Here is a 23,296-nt window from a genome sequence, read left to right on the forward strand (position 1 = left end):
CATAAGGTCTGTGAGTGTGCATAGCGTGCGTGGCTTTGTGGAGTGTCCTGGGCCAGTTGTATCGATTGCTGGACTCATGGGGAGATTGAAATCTCCTCCCATGAGCTGTGTAAACGAGTAATGTGCATTGATATATCTGTAAAGATCTCTGGGACATCTGTGTTTGACGCATAAATGTTGATCAGTAATATGGGAATGGCGCCCAGTGTCCCTGTCACTATGAGATAGCGACCATCAGAATCCACAACCACTTTGTGTGTTGTAAATGATAATGCATTATGTATAAGAATGCAAACTCATCTAGAGTACATGCTGCAGTTTGTGAAGAATCGGTTCGCACTCCAGGTTGATGCATACTGGGGCGTGCTACCACTCGTTTCATTCTTTTCAGCAGTAAAAAGCATTTAAAGATATCTTCTCATCTTTTACTTGCCTCGCAGTGCTTTTGTAGGGAAGCCAGACAGCCTGTTGAGGAACACCTAGCCATCTGTTACCTGATCTGAAGTTGTGAATTACAGTCCAGCATTTGGGGGCAATGGTGTTTGTCCTGAAATGTTCGTTTTAAATGACTCAATCAATTTTATGTAAAAGAAAAGCAGTAGGTTTAAAGTGGTTCCAGGAATAAATGTAAATAGTGATTGGAGTGGTACTAATGAACGCAGAAGGTATCAACTTGACCATCCTTGTCTCAAGACTTATGTTCTTTTGTTGTTCTGGATTCATACATGACTTTTTCACTTTATGAAGGAAAATGTAGGTCCTAATCGGGAAAATGCAGGGCCTATTCGGCCCTAATTTAGGCCTCTGCCTGAGGATTTCTTCTGTCATAAAAGTGACGGGAATCTCGTTTACTTTATTACAAGGTCCACAGGCTATAACGCACATCTAGTAAGGCTGATAGGACACCCGTAAAGCTTGTAACGGAGTAATCGGTCCACCAAACTAAATCAGGCCTTTAATTACTAAACTAAGAAGAGGAACATAAACAAAGGGTGTTGATCCGCATGCTCAGTATGTCACCAATGCTTGCTCTATAATAGAACATGTCTCCAGTGGGCCTTTTCATAATATTAATATTTGTTTAAGCAGGAGAAATAGAATTTGTGGTCCTTCTTTACTGTTCTGACTCGCAGCCAAATCTTGCATGTTCTCTAGATGTTGATTATGTTCTTGAGCGGCCACCTTGCCTAACCAGATCTAAGGTATTCGTTCTTTCTGATAGGAGAGACCGCCCTGCATAGAGCTTGCAAACAGAACAAAGTGGAGAAATTGGCCCTGCTGCTCAGCAGTCCGGGAGCAGACGTTAATGTAAAAGGTGAGTTCCACCTGTGTGTTCTTGAGATGCAAAAGCCAAATCTGCCTGATAATCGCCTGATACTGGGCACCCGTGGCCATTGGTTATTAGAGAGGGCAGCACTTCTTTTTTATGGATTTTCTTGCAAAAGATCTGTTTTTGATCAGTTTTTACTCTCGTCTTTTATATTTTAATAGCTAGTGATTTTTAGTGTGATATTGCCTACACCCTTCCTAGAACTGTAATGCCTGTTTTGTTATTCCGTTCTAAGTTAACCGCCAGACGACTGTCGAATGTTCTGTCCACTGCTCTTCGGCAGGCCGTCCAAGTTGTCCATAGGAAATCTAAAGGCACAGCCATGACACTTGCTCCTTCTGTGTTCCTGTTTTATAAATATCTGCCCTTAATTCATAATTCAGACTATGCCGGCTGGACGCCCCTGCATGAAGCTTGTAACCATGGCAGCACAGAATGTGTCCAGGAGATTCTGCAGCGCTGTCCAGAGGCAGACCTGCTCAGTCAAGTGGATGGGGTGACTCCTTTGCATGACGCGCTGTCAAACGGACATGTTGAAATTGGCAAGTTGTTGCTTCAGTATGGAGGTGAGTGAAATAGAAGTTACATTGTTTTGAAAAGAATATCCTTTTTGCATGGAGCCCATGAGGAAAAGGCAAAATGATGTTTTATGTTGGTTAGTTAGAAAAGATCACGCAGACTTATAACTTAAATATTAATAATAATAAGTGGGCTCTTTTTTGTGATAGGTCTTTCCGTAGCTGTTACATCTAATATTCATTTTTGGTGATAGTAGGATAATAGGTTTCATGATATATAGCAGTTGTGTTTTTACGATATCTTTAATAGGACGAGCCTAATTCATACATGCCGTTGCAGGTATATTTAACAGGCTGCATCCGAGGTTCGTTGTGCAGTTTAAGATATGTTTGTGAAGTTTTTTTCCGGATATCCAGCTAATGTGAAGTATGAGCATGAAGTATGAGCATATCCTTACACCGCAGTACAGTAGATTCCTAAAATCGATTGTGGCGCGATTTTGACATGAAACCAAGAGGCACATTTAGCTGATTTAGCTTCGCTGTCTGCACGTTGTTTTTCTGACCCCCTACCCTCGAAAAATATTACAAACATTTTCCCGCTTCTAAAACTTATCACTTTACCCCAAAGACCTTTAGCATTTTTGGACAATAACTACTGTGCATTTTAAGAACAAAACAGTGCCCTGCATTAGTCACGTTGAGGAGATTGTTACACACATCGTTCTTGAGGATTTCGTGCATTTGCTAGATGGGTTGGGAGATAGTTCGTGCATTTGCTTGATGGGTTGGGAGATAGTTTGTGCATTTGGTAGATGGGTTGGGAGATAGTTCGTGCATTTGCTAGATGGGTTGGGACATAGTTCGTGCATTTTCTTGATGGGTTGGGAGATAGTTCGTGCATTTGCTTGATGGGTTGGGAGATAGTTCGTGCATTTGCTTGATGGGTTGGGAGATAGTTCGTGCATTTGCTTGATGGGTTGGGAGATAGTTCGTGCATTTGCTTGATGGGTTGGGAGATAGTTCGTGCATTTGCTTGATGGGTTGGGACATAGTTCGTGCATTTGCTTGATGGGTTGGGAGATAGTTCGTGCATTTGCTTGATGGGTTGGGAGATAGTTCGTGCATTTGCTTGATGGGTTGGGAGATAGTTTGTGCATTTGCTTGATGGGTTGGGAGATAGTTCGTGCATTTGCTTGATGGGTTGGGAGATAGTTCGTGCATTTGCTTGATGGGTTGGGAGATAGTTCGTGCATTTGCTAGATGGGTTGGGAGTAACACTGGGCATAGTTTGCGTAGCAGCACTTCACGTAGCTTCACGTAGTATACTTTGAATTTCACGTAGTACATGTAGTACTGTGTAGCGTAGCCTATGGCACTGTGTACTTGTCTGCACTGTGAAATAAATGCAAATGGCATTCTGCACAGTGGCAGTTATGATAAAATAAGTATCTCTATCATTATATATTATATAGCATATAGTACTTTCACATAAGTGTAACTGAAAAATTAGAAAGCAATAAGAGAGGTGATGATTTTGGGATCCTCCCTAACCTAGGGGGAGTACCAAGCAGATGCCTTGAAAACAAAAAGCACATCGTATTGAACGATTTGGTGGTGGTCCCATCCTCTTAGGACCACCCCAAGCACAGTTATTGGCAAAAAAACATTCCAAACCATAGGCCCTGCAAAGCGTTATGGGATGAGATTAGCAGTGGGCAGTGAATATTATATAGTATCCAAACTATACTACTATTATAAAGAGAGAACTGTGTCCTTTGAGCCAGGTAAACTCGAAAAGTACACCACCAATCCAAACACCCAAGACATATTTGAAAACCTCAGGGCAAGCAGAAGGACATAGGCTATATAAAAATTTAAAATATACGTTGTTTAAAAAATTTAGAAATAAAAATAAAGTAGTGCCTTGCAAGTAGCGCCGGCCGCGACGTCTGCGTGATGACATCGGGAGTGCGGTGAGGAGCGGCGTTCAGGAGCAACAGGAAGAGCGGAGGACATGAGCGAGGGGAGGAGCGGCGAGCGGCGGTCAAGCGGTGAGGAGCAGCGAGAAGCGGAGGAGCAGTGGAGCGGTAAAATCAGTAGCGCGGGGAGGAGCGGCGGGTGAGGTAAGTGAAGCAGCCAAGAGCCGTGGGTGCGCACCGAGGGACGGGCGGAGGGACGGGCGGGCGGGAGCCATGAGTGCACACAAGCCTGAAATGCTGCCCCTAGCCCCCTTCTGCCCCGGGCAACGCCGGCGAATGAGGTAAGTGAAGCAGCCAAGAGCCGCGGGTGCGCACAGAGGGACGGGCGGGAGCCATGAGTGCACGCAAGCCTGAAATGCTGCCCCCAGCCCCCTTCTGAAGCAGCCAAGAGCCGCGGGTGCGCACAGAGGGACGGGCGGAGGGACGGGCGGGAGCCATGAGTGAACGCAAGCCTGAAATGCTGCCCCCAGCCCCCTTCTGCCCCGGGCAACGCTGGGGCGGGCTGCTAGTATCAAAATAATTCTACAAAGAGCTGCAGTTCAACTGGTGGTTACTAGATGTCCCTCATGAGTCAAATGCAACTGCTTGATGAAAGGGTTTCAATAGTTTTGCATTTGACTCGTGAGGGGCATCTAGTAACGACTAGTGGAACTACAGCTTGATGTAACAATAATTTCAGTGTTTTGCATTTGACTCGTGAGGGACATCTAGTAACGACTAGTTGAACTGCAGCTCTTTGTAAGTCTAATGCTTCCATGCGTGAACTTGCGGAAGAATGATGGGGACACGCATGTGCCGTACTCCGATCACCTTACTGGCTGTATGAGACTCAGCAGAGGCCACAGCCTGCTCTGTGAAGCAAACATTAAGAGATGGTCGTGGCTGAGAGTGCAACAGCTGAGCTGGGGCTTTACTCCTCACTTGGACCCGATGCAAATTGCCTAACGGGCTCGGAGTGCGCGTCAGCTCTGATCAGGCACTCAAGTCATGCTCACACTCATTAGCTCCCATGACACATATCCGTCGGATGACAGAAAAGGGCTCAGATTACCTCCACACTACCAAACTACAGATTACTTACTTCGGCTCTGGTCACATACACCAGGTCCAATCATGCGCACACCCCCATCGGCTTCAACCACACACAAAACAGCACCAATCCCTCTCTCTCCTCCCGTTATAAGCACAAAAATAAGGCTCGCAGACAAGGCAAGATGCGCTTCAGAACAAGTTACTTAAGCGCAATAGAAGTGGCCCCTCATCACGCATGGTTCCTGGTTGTCTGTTATGAAGGGCTAGGAGCAAGAGGAAACCAGCAGGCAGTACAGGCGGCTTGTGGGTGTATTTTCTACTTGCAGAGAGGGAGGAGAGCAAGCAGCCCTAAAGTAACAGAAGGTAATTTGTTTGTGTGTGTGTAAAGGGCATGCGTACACTACAGTATACATTTTCTTGCCTGGTATGTTGGACAGCAGGGTCCTGGGAACGAGAGACTGAGGGAGAGAGGGGGCTTGCAGTTGGAGGAGAGAAAGGCTGAGCGAGAGCAGAAACTCTGAGGTGAGGGAGAGCAGAAACTTGAAGGTAGAGAAGGGAGCGAATGAGAGAGAGCAGAGCCTTTGAGTTGGAAAGAGAGACTTAGAGAATGCAGAACCTTAGAGGTGCAGGAGAGAGAGGTCGAAGGATAGCTGAAACTTGGAGGTGGAGGAGAGAGAGCAGAGGCTTGGAGGTAGAGGAGAGAGAGGCTGAGGGATAGCAAAGACTTTAAGGTGGAGGAGAGAAACGCTGAGGTGCTTCATTAACCTTCTTGCTTTCTCAGATTTGCTTAAAAATGCACCATTTCTCAACAATTTTTTCAAATTGTTCATAAGGTGGTATCCCCCTTATGCCAGTAGGGCTCGCTTGCTACGCTCGCTCGCCACAGGCCACTCATCCCCAACATTTACGCGCCACCACTTTCAAATGTCACCAGCAGCCACTGGGAGTATGGCGCTCAAGAACCTTCCTCAGAAGTCTCAGAATGCCATAGCAACTAGCAGAGATTTTTTGGGCTTGATAGTTGTTGTAATCCAGTAATCCAGGAGGCAGGAACTTGGATTAAAGGTAGTTTATTTGAGTATAACTACACAGCTCATCATCTGCCAGCATCTTCTAGTTTAACAGTCTCCCCAGTCTTAAAACATAACATTCCACCATACACTGGATATACATGACATCATAAACTAGATGCTAAACATGACCAGCATCTTAAAGGAACACAGTACATATTAATAAGATGTAGAATACAACATACCTCCCTTTCTTCCAAAGGAAGGAAAAATACAAATCAAAAAAACTTTAAGGAAACTTAGCAATAAAACATCAGGATACTATTCGCGAAACCTGCAAGGCAAGTTGATAGATCTAGAACTTTTTCTACTGGGTAAATTCGTACCTTTGGTAAGTATGTCACCTTGTTGAGGAGCAACAGTAACTTCTTTAGTTTTAGCTTTCACAACCTTCGAAACATTCCACCAACATCCTCCTTCAACTTGAACAGCATTACCACCTATTCTCACTATTTTGATAGGTTCACTGTACTTGCTTCTCCCCTTCTTTACGTGTGTAGAGTTCTTTATTCTTATAAAATCCCCCACACACAATGTGACCATTTTTGTTTTTTTCTTTTGATCAAACCAACTTTTCTCTTTATCTTGAGCCACTATAGAATTTGACTTGACTGTTTCTAAGACAGATTTAAGATCAACAACAGAGGAAGACCATTTTGACATCCAGCTAGGCCTAAAGCTGGTATTAGCTTTCCTTCCCCTTAAAACTTCAAAAGGAGAAATCTTTGTGGAAGAGTGAGGTGTTGTTCTGTAAGACCAAATCATACTTTCTAATGAAATAAGGACATCATGCCTTGTCTTCACAGCCCACTTGACACAGTCCCCCACAACACGATTCATCCTTTCAACAAGGCCATTTGTTTGTGGATAGTAAAGTGAACTCTTGAAGTGTTTAATTCCACATGACTTGAGAAACGACTGAAACTCCAAACTAACAAACTGAGTCCCATTGTCGGAGACAATCGATTCAGGAAAGCCTTCTCTCATAAACACTTCCTTGAGGAACTTAATCACAGTGAAAGTACTAACCTCTTTTACAACTTTAATTTCGGGCCACTTCGACGTATAATCCATTAAAACTATAATGAACCTCAAACCTAATGGCAAAACATCAAAAGGACCCATGATATCAATGCCTACTTTGACCCAAGGACTGCTGGGACACTCAATTGGAGACAGAGGTGGAACAGTTATTTTGAGTGATTTTTCAGATACAGAGCATACTGGACAATTCTCAACATAAGTGCGAATCTCATTGTTCATGCTCGGCCACCAAAAATCTTGTCGTACTCGACGTATTGTAAGAGACATTCCCAAATGTCCTTCATGGGACTCTCTCATGATAGTAGGTCTGAGATCATGAGGTGGTATTAATTTGTCACACCTCACTAAAAGACCATCTTCAATAGAGATTTCAGATTCAACCTTCCAATATGGCTGCAGCATAGAAGTTAAAGATTTTTCTTTGGGCCACCCATTTCTGACATAATCAAATACTTCCTGCAACACTTTGTCCTTTGTCAACAACTCTTTCCAATTCTCTTCAGACCCCACAGCTAAAACAGGTACATCTATTGAAGCTACAAAACAATCCTCCTTGTCTTCATCATTCAAATCATGAAAATTCGTACCTTCTCTCACACCATCACTCTGAGGAAAACGTGACAAATAATCTGCTCGTGTGTTTTTCCCACCAGATATGTGTGTGATGTCGAACTGATATTGGAGTAAGTTGGTCACCATTCTTGTGATTCTGGGCGTGCAACACTTGCTTGGACCAGCTGACAAAATGGAGACTAATGGCTTGTGGTCAGTAATCAAATTAAAACGCCTACCCCAAATATACGGCCGATACTTGTCAATAGCCCACACACACGCCAGCAACTCTTTCTCAATAACGGAATATTGAACTTCAGCACTCCTAAGTACTCTGGAAGCGAAAGCAACCGTAAACTCTCTCTCACCAGAACGTTGAGTAAGAATGGCACCCAAACCCACTTTGCTTGCATCTACAGTAATATAACAAGGTAAATCCGGATGGAATGGGGTAAGTGCATCACCTTTTCTAAGAATGTCCTTAACTTTAGAAAAAGCACCATCACAGTCACTGGTCCATGAGAATTTCGTGGAGAATTTGAGTAGATTACTGATGGGTCTAACAATAGACGCATACCCTGGTACAAATCTCGAATAATATTCTAAAAGTCCCAACAAAGATTTAACTCCTGACCTGTCCTTTGGTATTGGTGCCTTCATAATGGCATCAATCAACCCCTCCCTAGGCTTGATCCCCTCGGAAGACAATAAATGTCCAAGGTACTCAACTTCACTGCAACTGAATTTGCACTTCTCAGTTTTCAAGACAACACCACTTTCCTTAAAAATACTCAAAACTTTCCTGACAATGTTATCATGTGTCATATTATCTTTAGCATGGATTAGAACATCGTCTTGAAAAACAAGAACCCCCTCAATATCTCTCAACAAGTTTTGCATCACACGTTGGAAAACAGAGGCTGCGGAGGCTAATCCAAATGGCATCCTCTTGTAACGAAACGTACCTAGTGGTAAAACAAAGGCAGTAAGAGACCGTGAGTCAGGGTGAAGTTCGATCTGATGATACGCGCTGGCTAAATCCAGCTTTGAAAAAACTTTAGCTCCTTTGATATTAGTAAATAGATCAGTAATCTTGGGCAGGGGATGGGAGTCAACCCAGATCTCTTTGTTTAAGGACCTGAGATCTACACAAACTCTGAGCTTTCCATCCCTCTTACGTGCGACCACAAGAGGAGATAACCATAGTGAAGATTCTGTGGGTTCAATAATTTCCTTTTCACAAAGCATGGTTATTTCCTTATCAAGGTCTTCCCTAACGCTAAAAGGGACACTCCTGAGCTTGTGTTTTATGGGAGTAGCACCATTTTTTACAATTATTTTGTGTTTGAAACCTGTGATTTTGCCAAGTTGGTTTCCAAACACTGAAGGGAATTCATTAACCCACTTAGTGTTTTCCTCTTCACAGGATACAAGTAAGACTTGCTCTCTCATTCCTGGTCTCAGTTGCATACCAAAAAGCCCTTGATGAAACCACCCTAGGATATTTAATCCATCAACAGCCACATACACTTTCCCCCTGATTCTTCTACCCTTGAATTCTAGGTAATCTTCGAAGAATCCTGAGAGAGCTATTTTGCGTTTTTGAAATGAAATGGGTTTTCTATCAGGGGGAAATAAAGTTCTTTCACCCCATGTTTGGCGGAACAACTCATTGGTAATTATAGTAATTCTGGCACCCGAATCTACTAACAGATTATGTTTCTTATCACCCACTAGAATTTCAACAATGGGATCTACACAGGTCGAAGGATCTCCAGTGAGTGGGATAGATGTACCATCAGGCTCTATATTATCAGTAACAATAGAGATAGTTTCTGTGTCTGAATCTTCTTCTGATTCCAAAACACACGCTATAGTCTTCTTTTGAAACTTTTTCCTTAGGCAAACAGTAGCGTAATGTCCCACTTTCTTGCAATAATTGCACGTAGAACTCATGGCAGGACACCTTGAACTTTTGTTGTGAGTGGAAGCCCCACAACACAAACACATGTTGTTAGGTACAGGCCCACCATCCTTGAACTTTGTAGAAGAACTGTCTTTGAGTTTAGGAGTAAGATTGTTAACAGGTTTAAAAGATCTACTTTTGCTCTTTTTTGACCCCCCAACAAAATTAACACTGTCTACAGGCTTGTCTTCTAATTCTTTTAGAGAAACATGAGAGGTTTCAATACTTTTCGCAATCTTGATGGTTTCATCAAGAGTGGGATTGTCCATAGTGAGTAACTTCTGTCTAGTTTGTTTGTCCTTGCAGTGACCAACAAATTGATCACGAATCAATTGTTCGGTGAAATTTTCAAACAAGCAGACAGAAGCTAGTTTCCTAAGAGTGGAAAAGTATGCATCAACATCTATTGTTGTATTCTACATCTTATTAATATGTACTGTGTTCCTTTAAGATGCTGGTCATGTTTAGCATCTAGTTTATGATGTCATGTATATCCAGTGTATGGTGGAAAAAATATGTTGTAATCCAGTAATCCAGGAGGCAGGAACTTGGATTAAAGGTAGTTTATTTGAGTATAACTACACAGCTCATCATCTGCCAGCATCTTCTAGTTTAACAGTCTCCCCAGTCTTAAAACATAACATTCCACCATACACTGGATATACATGACATCATAAACTAGATGCTAAACATGACCAGCATCTTAAAGGAACACAGTACATATTAATAAGATGTAGAATACAACATAGTCTATTGTGAGATTAGGGTCTAACCACACCCCACACTTCTTATCGAGCCTTTGGTGGTTGCCAACTTGCTTAAACATTCTGGAAAGGGGCTCAGGAAGTTGCTATTGAAGTTGTTCCCTGCAAAATGACATCTGTTTTGTCTTCAGTCAGGTTTAGTTTACAGCCGGCCAACCAGCTGGCTACTTCCCGGAGGCAAAGGGTCAGATATAAGTGATTGGAAATATTGTTGGTGGAGATTGACACAACCAACTGGATGTATCAGCGTCGGAAACCAATTATAACCGGAACAATTGCACACTATTGGCAAGGGGAAGCATGTAGAAATTAAAAAGGGTGGGGCTCAGGGAGGAGCCCCGAGGCACCCCACAGCTACGAGGGAGGCTCGTTGAATAATAGACCTGATCCCAAACCTGCAAGGTTGGATTCTCCAAGAAAGAAGAGAGCCATTCTCTTGCTCTGCCCCACACACCAGCCTTAGATATTCTGTGAATGAGAGTTAGATGGTCCACGGTGTCAAAGGTAGCACTCGGATCTAGAAGGATAACCGCTGCAGATCCTCCCTGGTCCAGGAGTCTCCTTAGTTCTTCGACCACTGCTAACAGTGCTGATTCATTACTGTGTTGTGGTAGGAAGCCCATTTGAGTAGGATGAAGCACTGCCTTTATTTATTTGTCTTGTTATGCGCCTGAATCGCCCCCCCCCCAAGGGGCATCTCCGTGCTATGGAGTTGCTACAGAGTCAGCAGAAAGAATCAGAAGAGCTCGGTTTTAAGAAACCTGCAGAACTGCAGATAGTTAGTACATTTGCGGAGGTGACGAGGGAGTTGATTCCAGAAGGAGGGAGCCAAATGATAAAAGGCATTCCCCCTATGCGGGATTTCTTTACACAAGGAACTAAGAGGAGTGATTTAGATCATGATCGGAGTGTTCTGGAAGGCTGGTATCATACGAGTCTGTCAGCGAGGTAGCTGGGGACGTTGCTGTATAGTGCCTTATGTACTATGCAGCTGATTCTAAAGAGGATCCCCTTGCGGATTGGAAGCTTATGTAGTCTCAGGAGCAAAGGCAAAGAGGCGGTCCTGGCAGGAGAGTTAGAAACCAGTCAGGTCGCTCTATTTTGGACCACCTGGACTCTGTTGAGGGAAGATTCATTGGCTGAGATCAAGAGGGCATTGCAATAGTCAAGACAACTAATTATGAGTGCCTGAAGTAAAGTTTTCCGAACTGGCATGGGGAGGAAAGGAAAAACCTTCTTCAAAAGACTGAGTGTGTGGAAACGGGAGCTCACGGTAGACCGGACACTGAGTAAGGAGCTGGGACCCGTTATATTGTGGAAGCGTTACTGAAAAGAACAGAGATTAAAAAATAACCAAGTGAAACACCAAACCAGAGAGGTGGCAGGATCACTGGCAGGAACATTTATGTGAAGAAATGCAGAGATCTGGCGAGTAACTTACGTAGGCTATATTGGGTCCATGATATGTGTGTGAGAAAATGGTGCTAAACAGGTTAATTTTAATGTTGGCCATGTGATTCTGACACAGAAGATTTCTCTAAGAGACGTAAGGATAATTCAATTAACTATTCACACTTCAGGAATACTTCAGGAATATTTCAGTCATCTAGCTTTTGTTGATCCTTGGGAGCTGTGTACTGTATGTTGATATCTGTCAAGGTCCTGATGAAGGTGGTCTAATTCCCTTTATGCCACCGAAACACGCGTCTACCCTTTGTTGAGCCTTGTGCTCTAAAACATTTACAGCTGTGTTACGCAGGGGCTCCGCTGGTCATCTGTATACATCTACCATGTACAGATGCAAGGTGTATGAAGTTTTGTGAATGTGTGGATGTGTATGAATGAGTATGATATGTGTGTATTTATTGAATACAGTCCAGGGATATTGTTGTAATTGTTTTTGTATAGGCATATTTAAATAATATTGATTGTAATGATTGTATTTATCTTTTGTATTTGTTAAATTTTTGGCTTTGAAATAACCAAAAAATATATAGAAAAAAGAAAGAAATGAAATGAAAAGAGATTAAATAAAGAAGTTATGAGAGAAAATAAAGACAATGAAAAATCTTTTTGCTTATGTCACTGTTGTGAGTGTTTACATATTAATAATTAAGGAGAACTATGTCTTAATGTAAACTATTGATAGACTACGAGGGAGGATATTGAGTAGTGCTACCGGTAGATGTAACATGTTCTTTCATCGTGAGTTTCTGTTCTAAATGTACACCTACATTTTTCATCACTGCTTTCGGGATCGGTGCAGGACCTAGGTTAGTGGGCCACCACTCTGGAGACCAGAGTTGGGGCGCCTCTCCAAAGAGCATAATCTCAGTTTTACTTGTCTTTAGTTGGAGAAAGTTATTCCTCATCCAGTCCGAGATGGCTGTCATGCCTTCAGAAAAGGCGGACTCAGTATTATTGGATTTTTAAAAAAAAATCTTTTTTATTGAAAATAAACAAAAAAAGGAAAAAACAATCACATCAGGTGAATAACAGTTGTCATCTTTGCGAGGGTCAATTTGTCGTTCGTACAGAATCACATAGAGCTATATATAAAAGAAAATGGGGATCACAGGGATTCCTGCTCTTCTGTTTCCTCTTGCAACACCGGGGTGTGCATATCTCTCCACGATAGCTATTCCATGCCCCCCAGACCGTTCCCCATTTCTGCAGACAACCCCTAGCCACATATACTGCCATCTCCCTGAACATACACCAGTCTAAATCTTCTGCCCACTTGGTAGGTCGGGGCGACTGGCCAGCTCCCCACAACTGAGCAATATTCCGTTTTGCCACCATGCATGCCAGTGTCACCCATTGTTTCAGACACGCATTCAAATCCCTAGGTTCTCATACATTCAATATACATCTCCGGGCTTCTGGCCTTATCTCCTTCCCCAGTACTTCTTTCATCTCATCATGTATTTTTGCCCAGAAGTTCTGCACTTCCTCACAGTGCCAGAGAATATGCATAAAGGTGCCAAGTTCTCCACAACCTCTTCTGCACTCTCCGCTCGGCCCATGTGCACTAGTTGAGGCCCGGTAATATATGACCTGTGTAGGATCTTAAGCTGCACTAATCTGAGCCGCATCTGAACTGTAACCACTTTAGGGGAGGAAAGGAAACAGCCTCTACCCAGTCTTTGTCGTCTAATTCCAATCCATCTGCCACCCATAATGTTCTGAGATGCCCTAGCGGGTCTTCCATATTATTCACAAGTTTCCTATATATCAAGGAGATGGTCTTTTCTGGGATGTGTCCATCCAACACTCGGTATTCGAGAGGGGAAGCCTCCGGTAGCGATATGCCTTCGCGTATGTGGGCGAGAAGGGCATGTCTAATCTGTCTATACCGGAAATGTTCATTATCATTCAAACTGTATTGTTGCTTGAGAAAGTCAAATGTGTGCACCCTGTCTCAGCCCCACACATCCTTAATCTACTAATCCCAATGAGGTCCCATTTGTCAAATCCTTTGGATTTCCACAAGCTCCCGATCTTCTCCGAGCAGAACAGGGGGGTGGCCAACGTCAACCTTCCCTCCCATCCCAAACTTCTAGTAGCCGCGTGCCAAACGTGCACGGCGTGTGCTCTTCGGGTCTAAAGTTATATATATATATCCTTAAATATTTGAATCCTATCGGCTCAATCTTTATAGGGCATGACTGCGAGATCTCAGGCGGCTTACCCGATATAACGAACAGTACAGACTTTGACCAATTTATAGCAAATCTAGAGTATCTGCCAAATATGGCAAGAACGTCCAGAAAATTTATCAAGGACGCCCTGTGAGATATAGCAGAATATCGTCCGCATAGAGCGAAATTTTATCTTCCCACTCTGGCCTCCACAGCAAGCCGCGAATGGACCGGTCCCATCTGACCCACGCCGCCAAGGGTTCCAGTGCCAGAGCAAATAGAAGTGGAGACAACAATCGAACCCAGACGGTATACTCCGGACCAAAGCCCAGCTTAGCCAGAACCGCAAACAAATAGGCCCATTCAACCCGGCCAAACGCCATTGTGGCATCCAAGGAGACCAGTACTGCCGGCTCAAGTATCTTTTGGGAACCGCCGAGGATCCCGTGCAGCCTTCGCAGGTTCAGGGCCGTGCTCCGACGCGGCATGAATCCTGATTGATTGGGGTGTATCAGGGTCGAGATGACCTTGACTAATCTGATGGCCAGCAGTTTCGCTAAGATCTTAGGCTCAGCATTGAGGAGTGAGATGGGCCTATACGAGGAAGGTAGCGTCTTAGGCTTGCCTGCCTTGTGGATGACCACAATATTTGCCACCCGCTGGTCGTATGGAAGCTGAACTGTTTCCTTACTTTCCAGAAACATAGCCCGGATATGCGGAGCGATCTTAACGGCATTCAGTTTGTATAATTCTATTGGTATTCCATTTGGACCCGTTGCCTTCCCTGATTTTAAGCCTCTAATTGCCTGCGTGACTTAATCTTCAGTAAATGCAGAGTCCAAATATTCCTTGTGATCTTCCGATAACCCTGGCATGTAAATATCCTTGATCATTTCGCCAATCTCTGCCTCAGTGTAGCCACCAGCCGTAGTGTACACCTCTCTGAAATACTCAGAGAATCCTTCTGCCACTGTCTGCGGCTCTGTGAATCTATCGGATCCCGACCCTTCCAGCTCAAGCACTATCCTAGATTCCCATTCCCCCCACTCCAGCCAAGCAATCAACTTACCGGCATTGTCTCCGTGTTCATATATTCGACTCTGTGTTGCTTCGTTCTGAACAGTCGCCCTCTCCGCGGCAAGGCCTTTGTATTCATCCTGTTTTAACTTCAATAAGTGGAGGTCCCCCTGAGTGGCTGATTCAGCCACCCGCTCCTCTAACCTTATCACCTCGGACTCTACCCTAAACACCTCCGCCAGACTCTTCTTTTTCTTGGCCGCCACCAAGGAGAGGACCTCACCCCTCAACACAACTTTATACGCCTCCCACAACTACTGTGCTGAATCAACCGTACCTACATTCTCCTGAAAGTAGTGGTCCGAGACCCGAAGTATCTCCTTTTTGATGGCAGGATCCTTCAGTTGCCACGCACTGATCAGAGCCGCCCTACCCACAGCTGGCTGTCCGCACTCAACCTGTATTACACATTGGGGAATGATCAGAGATGCCTCTACCAAGATACCGCGCCTCTCTAATTGTGGCGGCCATAGCCGCCGGTATCAATATGTAGTCCAGTCTGGACATACTTTTATGTGCGGCTGACACATGACTAAAATGCTTCTGCGTCGGATTGCGTAACCGCCAGCAATCAACCAGTCCTAATGTTACGAGGAAATCTGGAAGCCACCTCTGCGATGGAGTGTGCATCCGCGCCGGATACCTATCCATTTCCCCATCAAGCACTGCATTGAAATGACCCCCCAGTACCAGGAGGCTCAAGGGTAGCATCAAAAACACCGCTCCTAAGTCTCTGAAAGTGTCTGACTGAAGGCCCGGTGGCACATAAATCGACAAAAAGGTATCCGTCTTTCCCCCCATCTGCCCCGAGATACCGACATATCTGCCCCTCTGGTCTGACCATTTAGCCTGAATCGCCAATGGGAAGGCATTCTTTGTCAGAATACCGACCCCCCTAGACCCCGATGTAAACCCAGCATGAGCCACCAATTTATATCCCCCTTTATGAAGGGCCATGCATCGATTACCGATAAGGTGTGTCTCCTGCAACAGAACCACATCTGGGGAATGTTTTCTAACCAGCTGATTCACCATCCCTCTCTTAATCTTGTCTCCCAGGCCATTAACATTCCATCTCATTTTTATTGGAATTTTTATCAAATGCCAGTAGGAGCTGGGTATCATCCGCAGATGAAATTGGGATGAAGCCCAGGTTTCTAAGGAGATCTGCAAGAGGGGCCACGTAAATATTAAACGACGTGGGGCTAAGGCTGAATCCCTGAGGCACACCTTTAGTCAGCTCTGATATTGGAGAGTGGAAGGTGCAGAGATTGACAGTTTGGGTACGATGGGTTAGGAAGTTAGACAATCATTGAAAGGCAAGATTTTGGATACCAGCGTTTATTAATCTAGTTAGTAGGATGAAATGGTATATCATGTCAAACGCTGCTGACAGGTCCAGCAGCACTAATAATGCTGCCTTTCCGTTGTCCAAGAAGTGCCTAAGGTTATCTGTGACTGCAATGAGTGCTGACTCCGTACTGAATTTGGGACGAAAACCGGACTTTGAGGGGTCAAAGCCTCCAGTAACTTCCATGAAGTCTGAGAGGTATTTGTTAATATGTTTCTCCAGAAGTTTACTCAGATAGGGCAGTAGGTAAATAGGGCGATAGTTAGACAGATCTTCAGAGGGAGCATTGGGTTTCTTTCTGATAGGAATAATGTGGGCAGCCTTCCATTCAGTAGGTAATTTGCCCTCAGTCAAGGAGGAGTTGAGAATGGGGCAGATTAGGGGTGCCAACGGTTTGTGACGATTAGGGACTCTATAGTGTCATTTGAGAGAGGGGGAAGCGGTCCAGGGAATAAGCAAAGTGGGAGTGAGGGAGGTAGGGGGCGGTGATATCTTTCTGAGGGTCCTTATCCTTCGTGATGTTATCGTAAATGCTCTCAATCTTCTGGATGAAGTGGTTAGCCAACTTGTCACAAAGGTCTTGTGTTGGGGTTACTTCGTTATGACATGCCTTTGGGTTCGTAAAAGAGTTAAGGATGTGGTAGAGTTCTTTGGAAGATTTACCTGCCTGATTAAGTTGCGACTCAATGTCAGTTTTTAAATCCTTCTTTACGTTTTTGTGGTAAAGGGCCAAGCGGCTCTTGTAGGCTTCTTTATCATTTGTGTCATGTGAGAGAAGCCAGCGTCTTTCTAACTTTTTGCTATGGCTTTTTTCTACCCTTAAGTTGGGAAAGAAGCATGACGTCTGTGGGATTTGGTGGGGAAGGGTTTTAGTGGGGCCAGTTGGTCTAATGTAGAATTAATTAGAGTGTTAAAGTTGGTCAGGTCTTCTTCAATATTTTTAGGAGTTAAGTAGATATTAGTGGATAGGGCAGTTGCAAAATGGCCAGGTGTGATTTTATGCCATTGTCTTTCAAAGCTACGGGAGGATGTCGTGGAGGTGGGCGTGACCCTTACGCCTTTTATGTGAAAATGAAGTAGAGAGTGGTCAGTCCAAAAGAGAGGGCATGGGCCTCACAGCAAATGTTTGGGGATGTAATCAGGATGACGTCTAAAGTATGTCCTGCCAGATGGGTTGGGCCTGTGTTAATCTGCTCCAGTCCCAAAGTGGCTAAGTCCGTCAGGAACGTAGTAGATTCCAGGAAGGCAGAAAGATTCTTGTCAACGTGCTTTTATAGATTATTTTCAAACCCAGGTAATAAAGAGAGAGGCCTTTAATTATTTAGGCAAAGGGTGTCAAGGGTAGATTTTTTTTAAAAGTGGCATATTTATTCCATGCCTCCATTTGGGCGGAACCTTCCCACTCAAAAGGGAGACGTTTAAAAACTCTGTCAGCAGTAAAGCAATGCAATCAGACCGGCTTGGAGAAGGGCTGGATCCAATAGTGAACCCGATTTAGCCTCTTTTAGAAGATCTTTAACAAGACTCTAAGTAAGATTAGGGAAAGTTGAAAGAAGGCCATCTTTTTGATCGGGCGCCGAAGAGTACCAACTAAGTCAGTCGTATCAGGGAAGGAGGAGTAAATATCTAACATTTTCTTCTGTAAGAAATGTGCCAAATCAGTACTGTGCTCCGCAGAGGCATCCTCAGTGGCGCTAACTATTGGCCGAACAGTTATATCTTTAAGAATATTAAAATATATTTAGGAGAGTTAGAGGAGTTGGCAATTTCAGCGGCGAAAAAAGTGGCTTGAACCAATTTAATTTCTGCATGGTACAGCCTAACAGATTTCCTGTAGTCTGATTTGCTGGGCTCGTCATAAGTCTTTCTCCATCTTCTTGATGGAAAAACTAATAAAAATATATATTAAAAAAAGTATTTCTCCATCTTCTCTCCATGTGTTTACACTCTTTCTTCAAGGACAGTAAATAGGCATTGAACCAAGGGATTTATGAATCGATGGCCATCTTTCCTCCACCTGACTGGAAGAACTCTGTCGAGGGAGTCAGTAATCCACTGACTGAACTGATTAGCTGCTCATGCAACACAATCTGTAAGAACAGGTATTATTGTGGCCTTTTGCCAGTCATCCACCTCGTGTGACCGAGGGAAGGGTTATAGGCGAGAGAGATGTTATAAAAGTAAAAGAAATCCTAAAATGGTATGACCAAATTTGAAGCGAAGGGGTCTGGACCTGGAAAGTGCCAATGTTACTAAAAACAAGATCAAATGTATCACCCTTCTTATGAGTTGGACCCTCCACCAGCTGTGTTAACTGTAGTGAGGGCATATCTTCTAGAAGGGTTTTCGAAGCACTGTCTTTCAGGTACATTGAAATTGACCAATACAGTAAAGTTGGCTTTATCTATCGCTAATTCAGCAACCACTTCTGGAAGGGCTTGAAGTAAATGAATGGAAGGGCTTGGAGGTCTGAAAACAAGAATTCCAAAGAAGGAAAAGGTAGAGGATAGTGATAGGGAAAATAAAAGGCTCTCACAGTTAGGAATGTTGAGCAGCAAGGTGAAGCACTTCAGTGACTCCCAATGGATAATTGCTATCCTGCTACCACCCTTGTCCTGTCTATATACCTAGCAATGCAGTATTCCGGGGAAGGGCTTGAAATATGTCAGGATCAGAGTCATCTGACATCCATGTTTCAGTAAGAAATAGTACATCTAAACAGGACTCGGCAAGAAGGTCAAATATATCCTGCTTGTGGGCAGCCGGGGAAAGACAGTTAATCAGACAAGCATGCCCAACTAACAGGGGAGATATGTGACCACAGAGACACTGATTAAAACCCTGCTACGGTGCCCATCCACAATTAGGACAGGACTGGGACAGCTGACTGGGGTCTAAAGAGTGCAAACCGGAGCTAGCAAGGATTCTCCGAAGTTCTTGCCATTGCCCAGAGATATATTGAATCTTACCTAGGAAAAAAGGGGCAACATCCCTGGCCCTGGTCTTGCAAGGGCGTGGATGTGCACAGCTCTAAATGCCTTCCCTCTGTGCCCCAACAACACAGTAAAAGCAGTAAAGTTCACCACGCAGTTTTGAAAAAGGTTTAAAATGTTTAGCACAGTTTTAAAAACGAATGTAATGAGCAGGCTCAGCCCACAAACACTGAAAGAAAATCCCCCACCCCGGCAGCAGCAGATACTATATCTAAATTAGTTGTGCGTTGGCCCCACGTCCTTCATTTTAAGGCAGGCCGATCTCAACAACTAGAGTTCAGTTCTAAATGCACTGTACAAAGTCCTCACTTCCCTCTGTGCCCCAACAACAGGGTAAAAGCAGTAATGTTCCCCGCACAGTTAAAACATTTTTTTTACAGAGGTTTAGCACAGTTTGTCAAACTAATTTAACGAGCAGGGTCAGCCAGCCCCTGCTGAAACAAAATTCCCCTTGCAGCAGCAGATACTCTATCTGAATTAGTTGCGCATCTGCGCCGCGTCCTTCAATTTAAGGCAGGCTGATCGCAACAACTAGAGCGCAGCTCTAAATGCAGTGTACAAAGTCCTCACTTTCCTTGGTGCCCTAACAGCACGGTAAAAGTAGTAACGTTTCCCGCACAGTTTTAAAAACAAATTTTACGAGCAGGCACAGCCCGCAACTACTGAAACTAAATTATCCCCCCAGGTTTTGCAGGGATTCTACTCTAGAAAAGAACTATGCTTGGATCCATAGAGCACTAACATGTAGGGACTGATTCATCATACCACCTGAAAATGTATGAGCCTGAGTCTGTGCCCAGCTATAGTGACTCCCTTGCACTCCTACCCTTACCAGAAAAACAAGTGAATTCGCACTCCAGAACACAACACCCTTGAACCTCTCAGGGCTCATGGTACCAGGACACACCCTTTCGCTCTCTCACTCGTACTTGTCCACAATAAGATAATAAGGAGGCACAAAGGAAGCTTAGAACATTTATTTAAGCTATTGTGCTCTGAAATGCAGTATACGGGCCTCAATTAGAAAACAAATGAATACTAAACATACTGTTAACATGGTTAATAATCCGTATACCATAAAAAGCCCTGTCATTTTATAAAACAGACTAACCTAAACCCCCCCTCCGTTGCTACTGAAGCTAAATGATTATATATATCAAATATCTTTGGAATCACTGGCAAACCCCGTACCTTAGCATTCACAGATGGACATTCTACATCTTATCAGACACAGTGCTCTTGTCTAGGAACTCTCCTTTAATGTGTGTGTTTTTGACTCATATGCTCATTTATATGAGAGGACATGTATGCACATAAAGAACAGCTTCATTCTTGTGTTATGTCTAGGTGCTAGTGCATGACTAAAAAGAATAACAAGGGACATTGTTGTTTGACCTTGTTGGTTGTGTTCAGGCTAAATCCCAGGCAAGGAACAGAACGCGAAAAAATAAGCAGGTTCAACGTGTGAAAGTTCAATGTGGTACAAAAGCAAGCATGTTTATAGTATTGTGTGCAAAGGAAAATAAGGCGTACAACGTGCACAGTTAAGCTAATATAGGGAAAACTATAACGGGCCATGCAGGAAACACAGCAGCATAGCATAGCAGCAGATGCAAAATCTAGATATCTTTATTTTTCCCACTCACCTTGTAAGCTTGAATGTAATATTACACATCTCAGAAGGGCACCCATTTCTAACAAATGTGAGCCTGCCCCAGTCGGGTGGATCGCAACTGGTAAATGTCCTTAACTCAACCGTGAATCATGCTACATCTTTATGAGAAAGGAGGGCAGCATAGGAGCTTGAGTCTAGTAGTGTGTAATTTAATTTTAATTATGTCTCAAACAATCTTTGTGTTCTCTGAAAATGAAAATGTACATTCCCCACTATATCTTTCAACTTTAAGCACTATATGTTGATTATCTGTTTTCAAACAGGTGTGAACCAAAGTTATATTGCTTATCCGTATACTGTGTGTGTCTCCCCTTTCTCTTGGTCTCTTTCAGTGCCAAGGGTGCTGTCCAGCACTAATCAATGTTCTGTTTCGCTTTAACCAGGCCAACCCCCATTAGAGTACGCTAAAGCCTAGTAATGTTATGTTAGGTATTAAGATTCAATGAAGATGTTGTCTCCGCACCACAAAATAAAAAAGTTAATGAAGACGCAATTAAAAACGACTTGCTTGAAAATAAAGAAAACTAGACATCACGTCTCGTAAGATGGGAAGCGTTAAAGGCCAACGTTAGGGGAGTGATTACAAAAATGAAATCAAATATGAATAAAGAAGCTAATTCACAACTACTAAAACTAGAGAATCATAATTCCAACCTGGAAAAGCTGCATATTTTAAAAAGTGACCCCCAAACCTTAACCAAGATTTGAAATAAAAAATACTAATACAATAAAATAATTCGTGCTAGAGCAGGAATCTGGATGAATAAACAGAAAAGCCTTCGACTTTGTGAGGCTAATAAAACAGGTAAGTTGTTAGCCTCATACTTAAAATTCCAAAGCCAAAGGTATGTGATGAACGTGATCAAAGACGATATAGGCACTATCCACACCAACCCACATCAGATTGCTGACACATTCAAAGACTTCCACCAAAACCTATATGATTCCAATCCAAAAGTGACTCACCAGAACAACAAGAAATACCTTGATGGGATATTACTCAATACATTAAACAACCAAGAAAGGGACTCTATTAATGGCTGGATCATTATGGAAGAATTTAAAACCGCCATTAAGAAACTCAAATCAAGAAAAGCACCTGGACCTGATGGTTATAATTCCACCTTCTATAAAATATTTGCTGAACACTTGAGACAACCACGACTACTCCTATACTACCACTTTGCATCTTCAGGACAAATAACAGGTACACCGGCTGAAGCTATAATAACAGTCATTCCAGAAGAAGGTAAAGATACTCTTCTAACTAAGAATTATAGACCAATCTCCCTAATAAATCTTGACTGTAAAATATATGCCATGATTTTAGCTAACCGCTTACAAAAACCCATTGCCAAACTTATCCACTCTTCTCCAACAGGTTTCCGAAAACAAAGACTCTATTGCGATAACACCAGGATTTTCTGTCTTGCAATTGAAAAAGTCAAATTACTTAGCTCCCAACTGTCACCATAACACTCGATGCAGAAAAAGCATTCGATAAAGTAGACTGTACTTTCCTACTTACGACACTTATCAAATGTAATCTGGGAGACTCCTTAATATGTATGATCACGACATTATATCACAGCCCAAGGGCAAAGGTTAGAGCAGGGGGAGCTATCTCTTCTTTATTCCCATTAAAACAGGGTACCAGACAAGAACGTCCCCGGTCTCCTTCACTTTTCCTACTAGCAATTGAACCATTCCTCCAATATTTAATGAAAAATCAGAACATCCCGGGTATAAACTTCTGCAAAACTAATTTCAAAGTAGCAGCATATGCAGACAGCATAATGGTGGTCTCAAAAAAGGCAGCCACTGCTTTACCGGCTCTCATGAGATCTATTCAAGAACTTGCAAAAGTCTCAGGATACACCCTTAACAAGGACGTGGTAGAAGTTAAGTTACTAAATCTATGTGGTGGTAGAGATGTATTGAGAGATTCCAGGTTGACGTGGTAGACAGGTACGATTAAATATTCGGCATAGAATTTTCAAACAACCTTATCACTACCCTAGAAGAAAATGAAGCTATTATTTATTTTTTAAAAATCATAGAACTACTGAATGATGGTCACCAAAATTCCTAACATGGTGGGGTACAATAGAAACAATTAAAATGATGAATACGTCTCTTATCAATTACCTCATTAGTATGTTACCTATGATATTATCATAGGATTTCCTTCAGAAAATCGATAAGGCCCTTAATAACTTTCTATGGCAAGGGAAGTAACCAAGGATCTCTTTAGGCAAACTCAGCCTAGCCAAGAACAAGGGAGGAGTGGGCCTACCAAAT

General features: G+C 43.2%; 1 protein-coding gene across 8 annotated transcripts in view; it reads left to right on the plus strand.

Moving 5' to 3' along the window:
- The window catches only part of SLF1 (SMC5/6 complex localization factor 1), a 786,836-nt gene that overhangs the window by 623,899 nt on the left and 139,641 nt on the right, over positions 1-23,296 (plus strand). For all 8 annotated transcript variants that reach the window (XR_013607070.1, XM_078675388.1, XM_078675391.1 and 5 more), the window contains 2 exons: positions 1,223-1,315; positions 1,714-1,896. Coding sequence is in view for 7 of the 8 variants with exons in the window: in XM_078675388.1 (XP_078531514.1) it covers positions 1,223-1,315; positions 1,714-1,896 (276 nt within the window). In the remaining variant the exon portion in view is untranslated. The remainder of the gene's footprint in view (positions 1-1,222; positions 1,316-1,713; positions 1,897-23,296) is intronic.

Source organism: Lissotriton helveticus, chromosome 2_1, assembly GCF_964261635.1.
Source record: "Lissotriton helveticus chromosome 2_1, aLisHel1.1, whole genome shotgun sequence".
In the NCBI taxonomy this organism is placed as follows: Eukaryota; Metazoa; Chordata; class Amphibia; order Caudata; family Salamandridae; genus Lissotriton; species Lissotriton helveticus.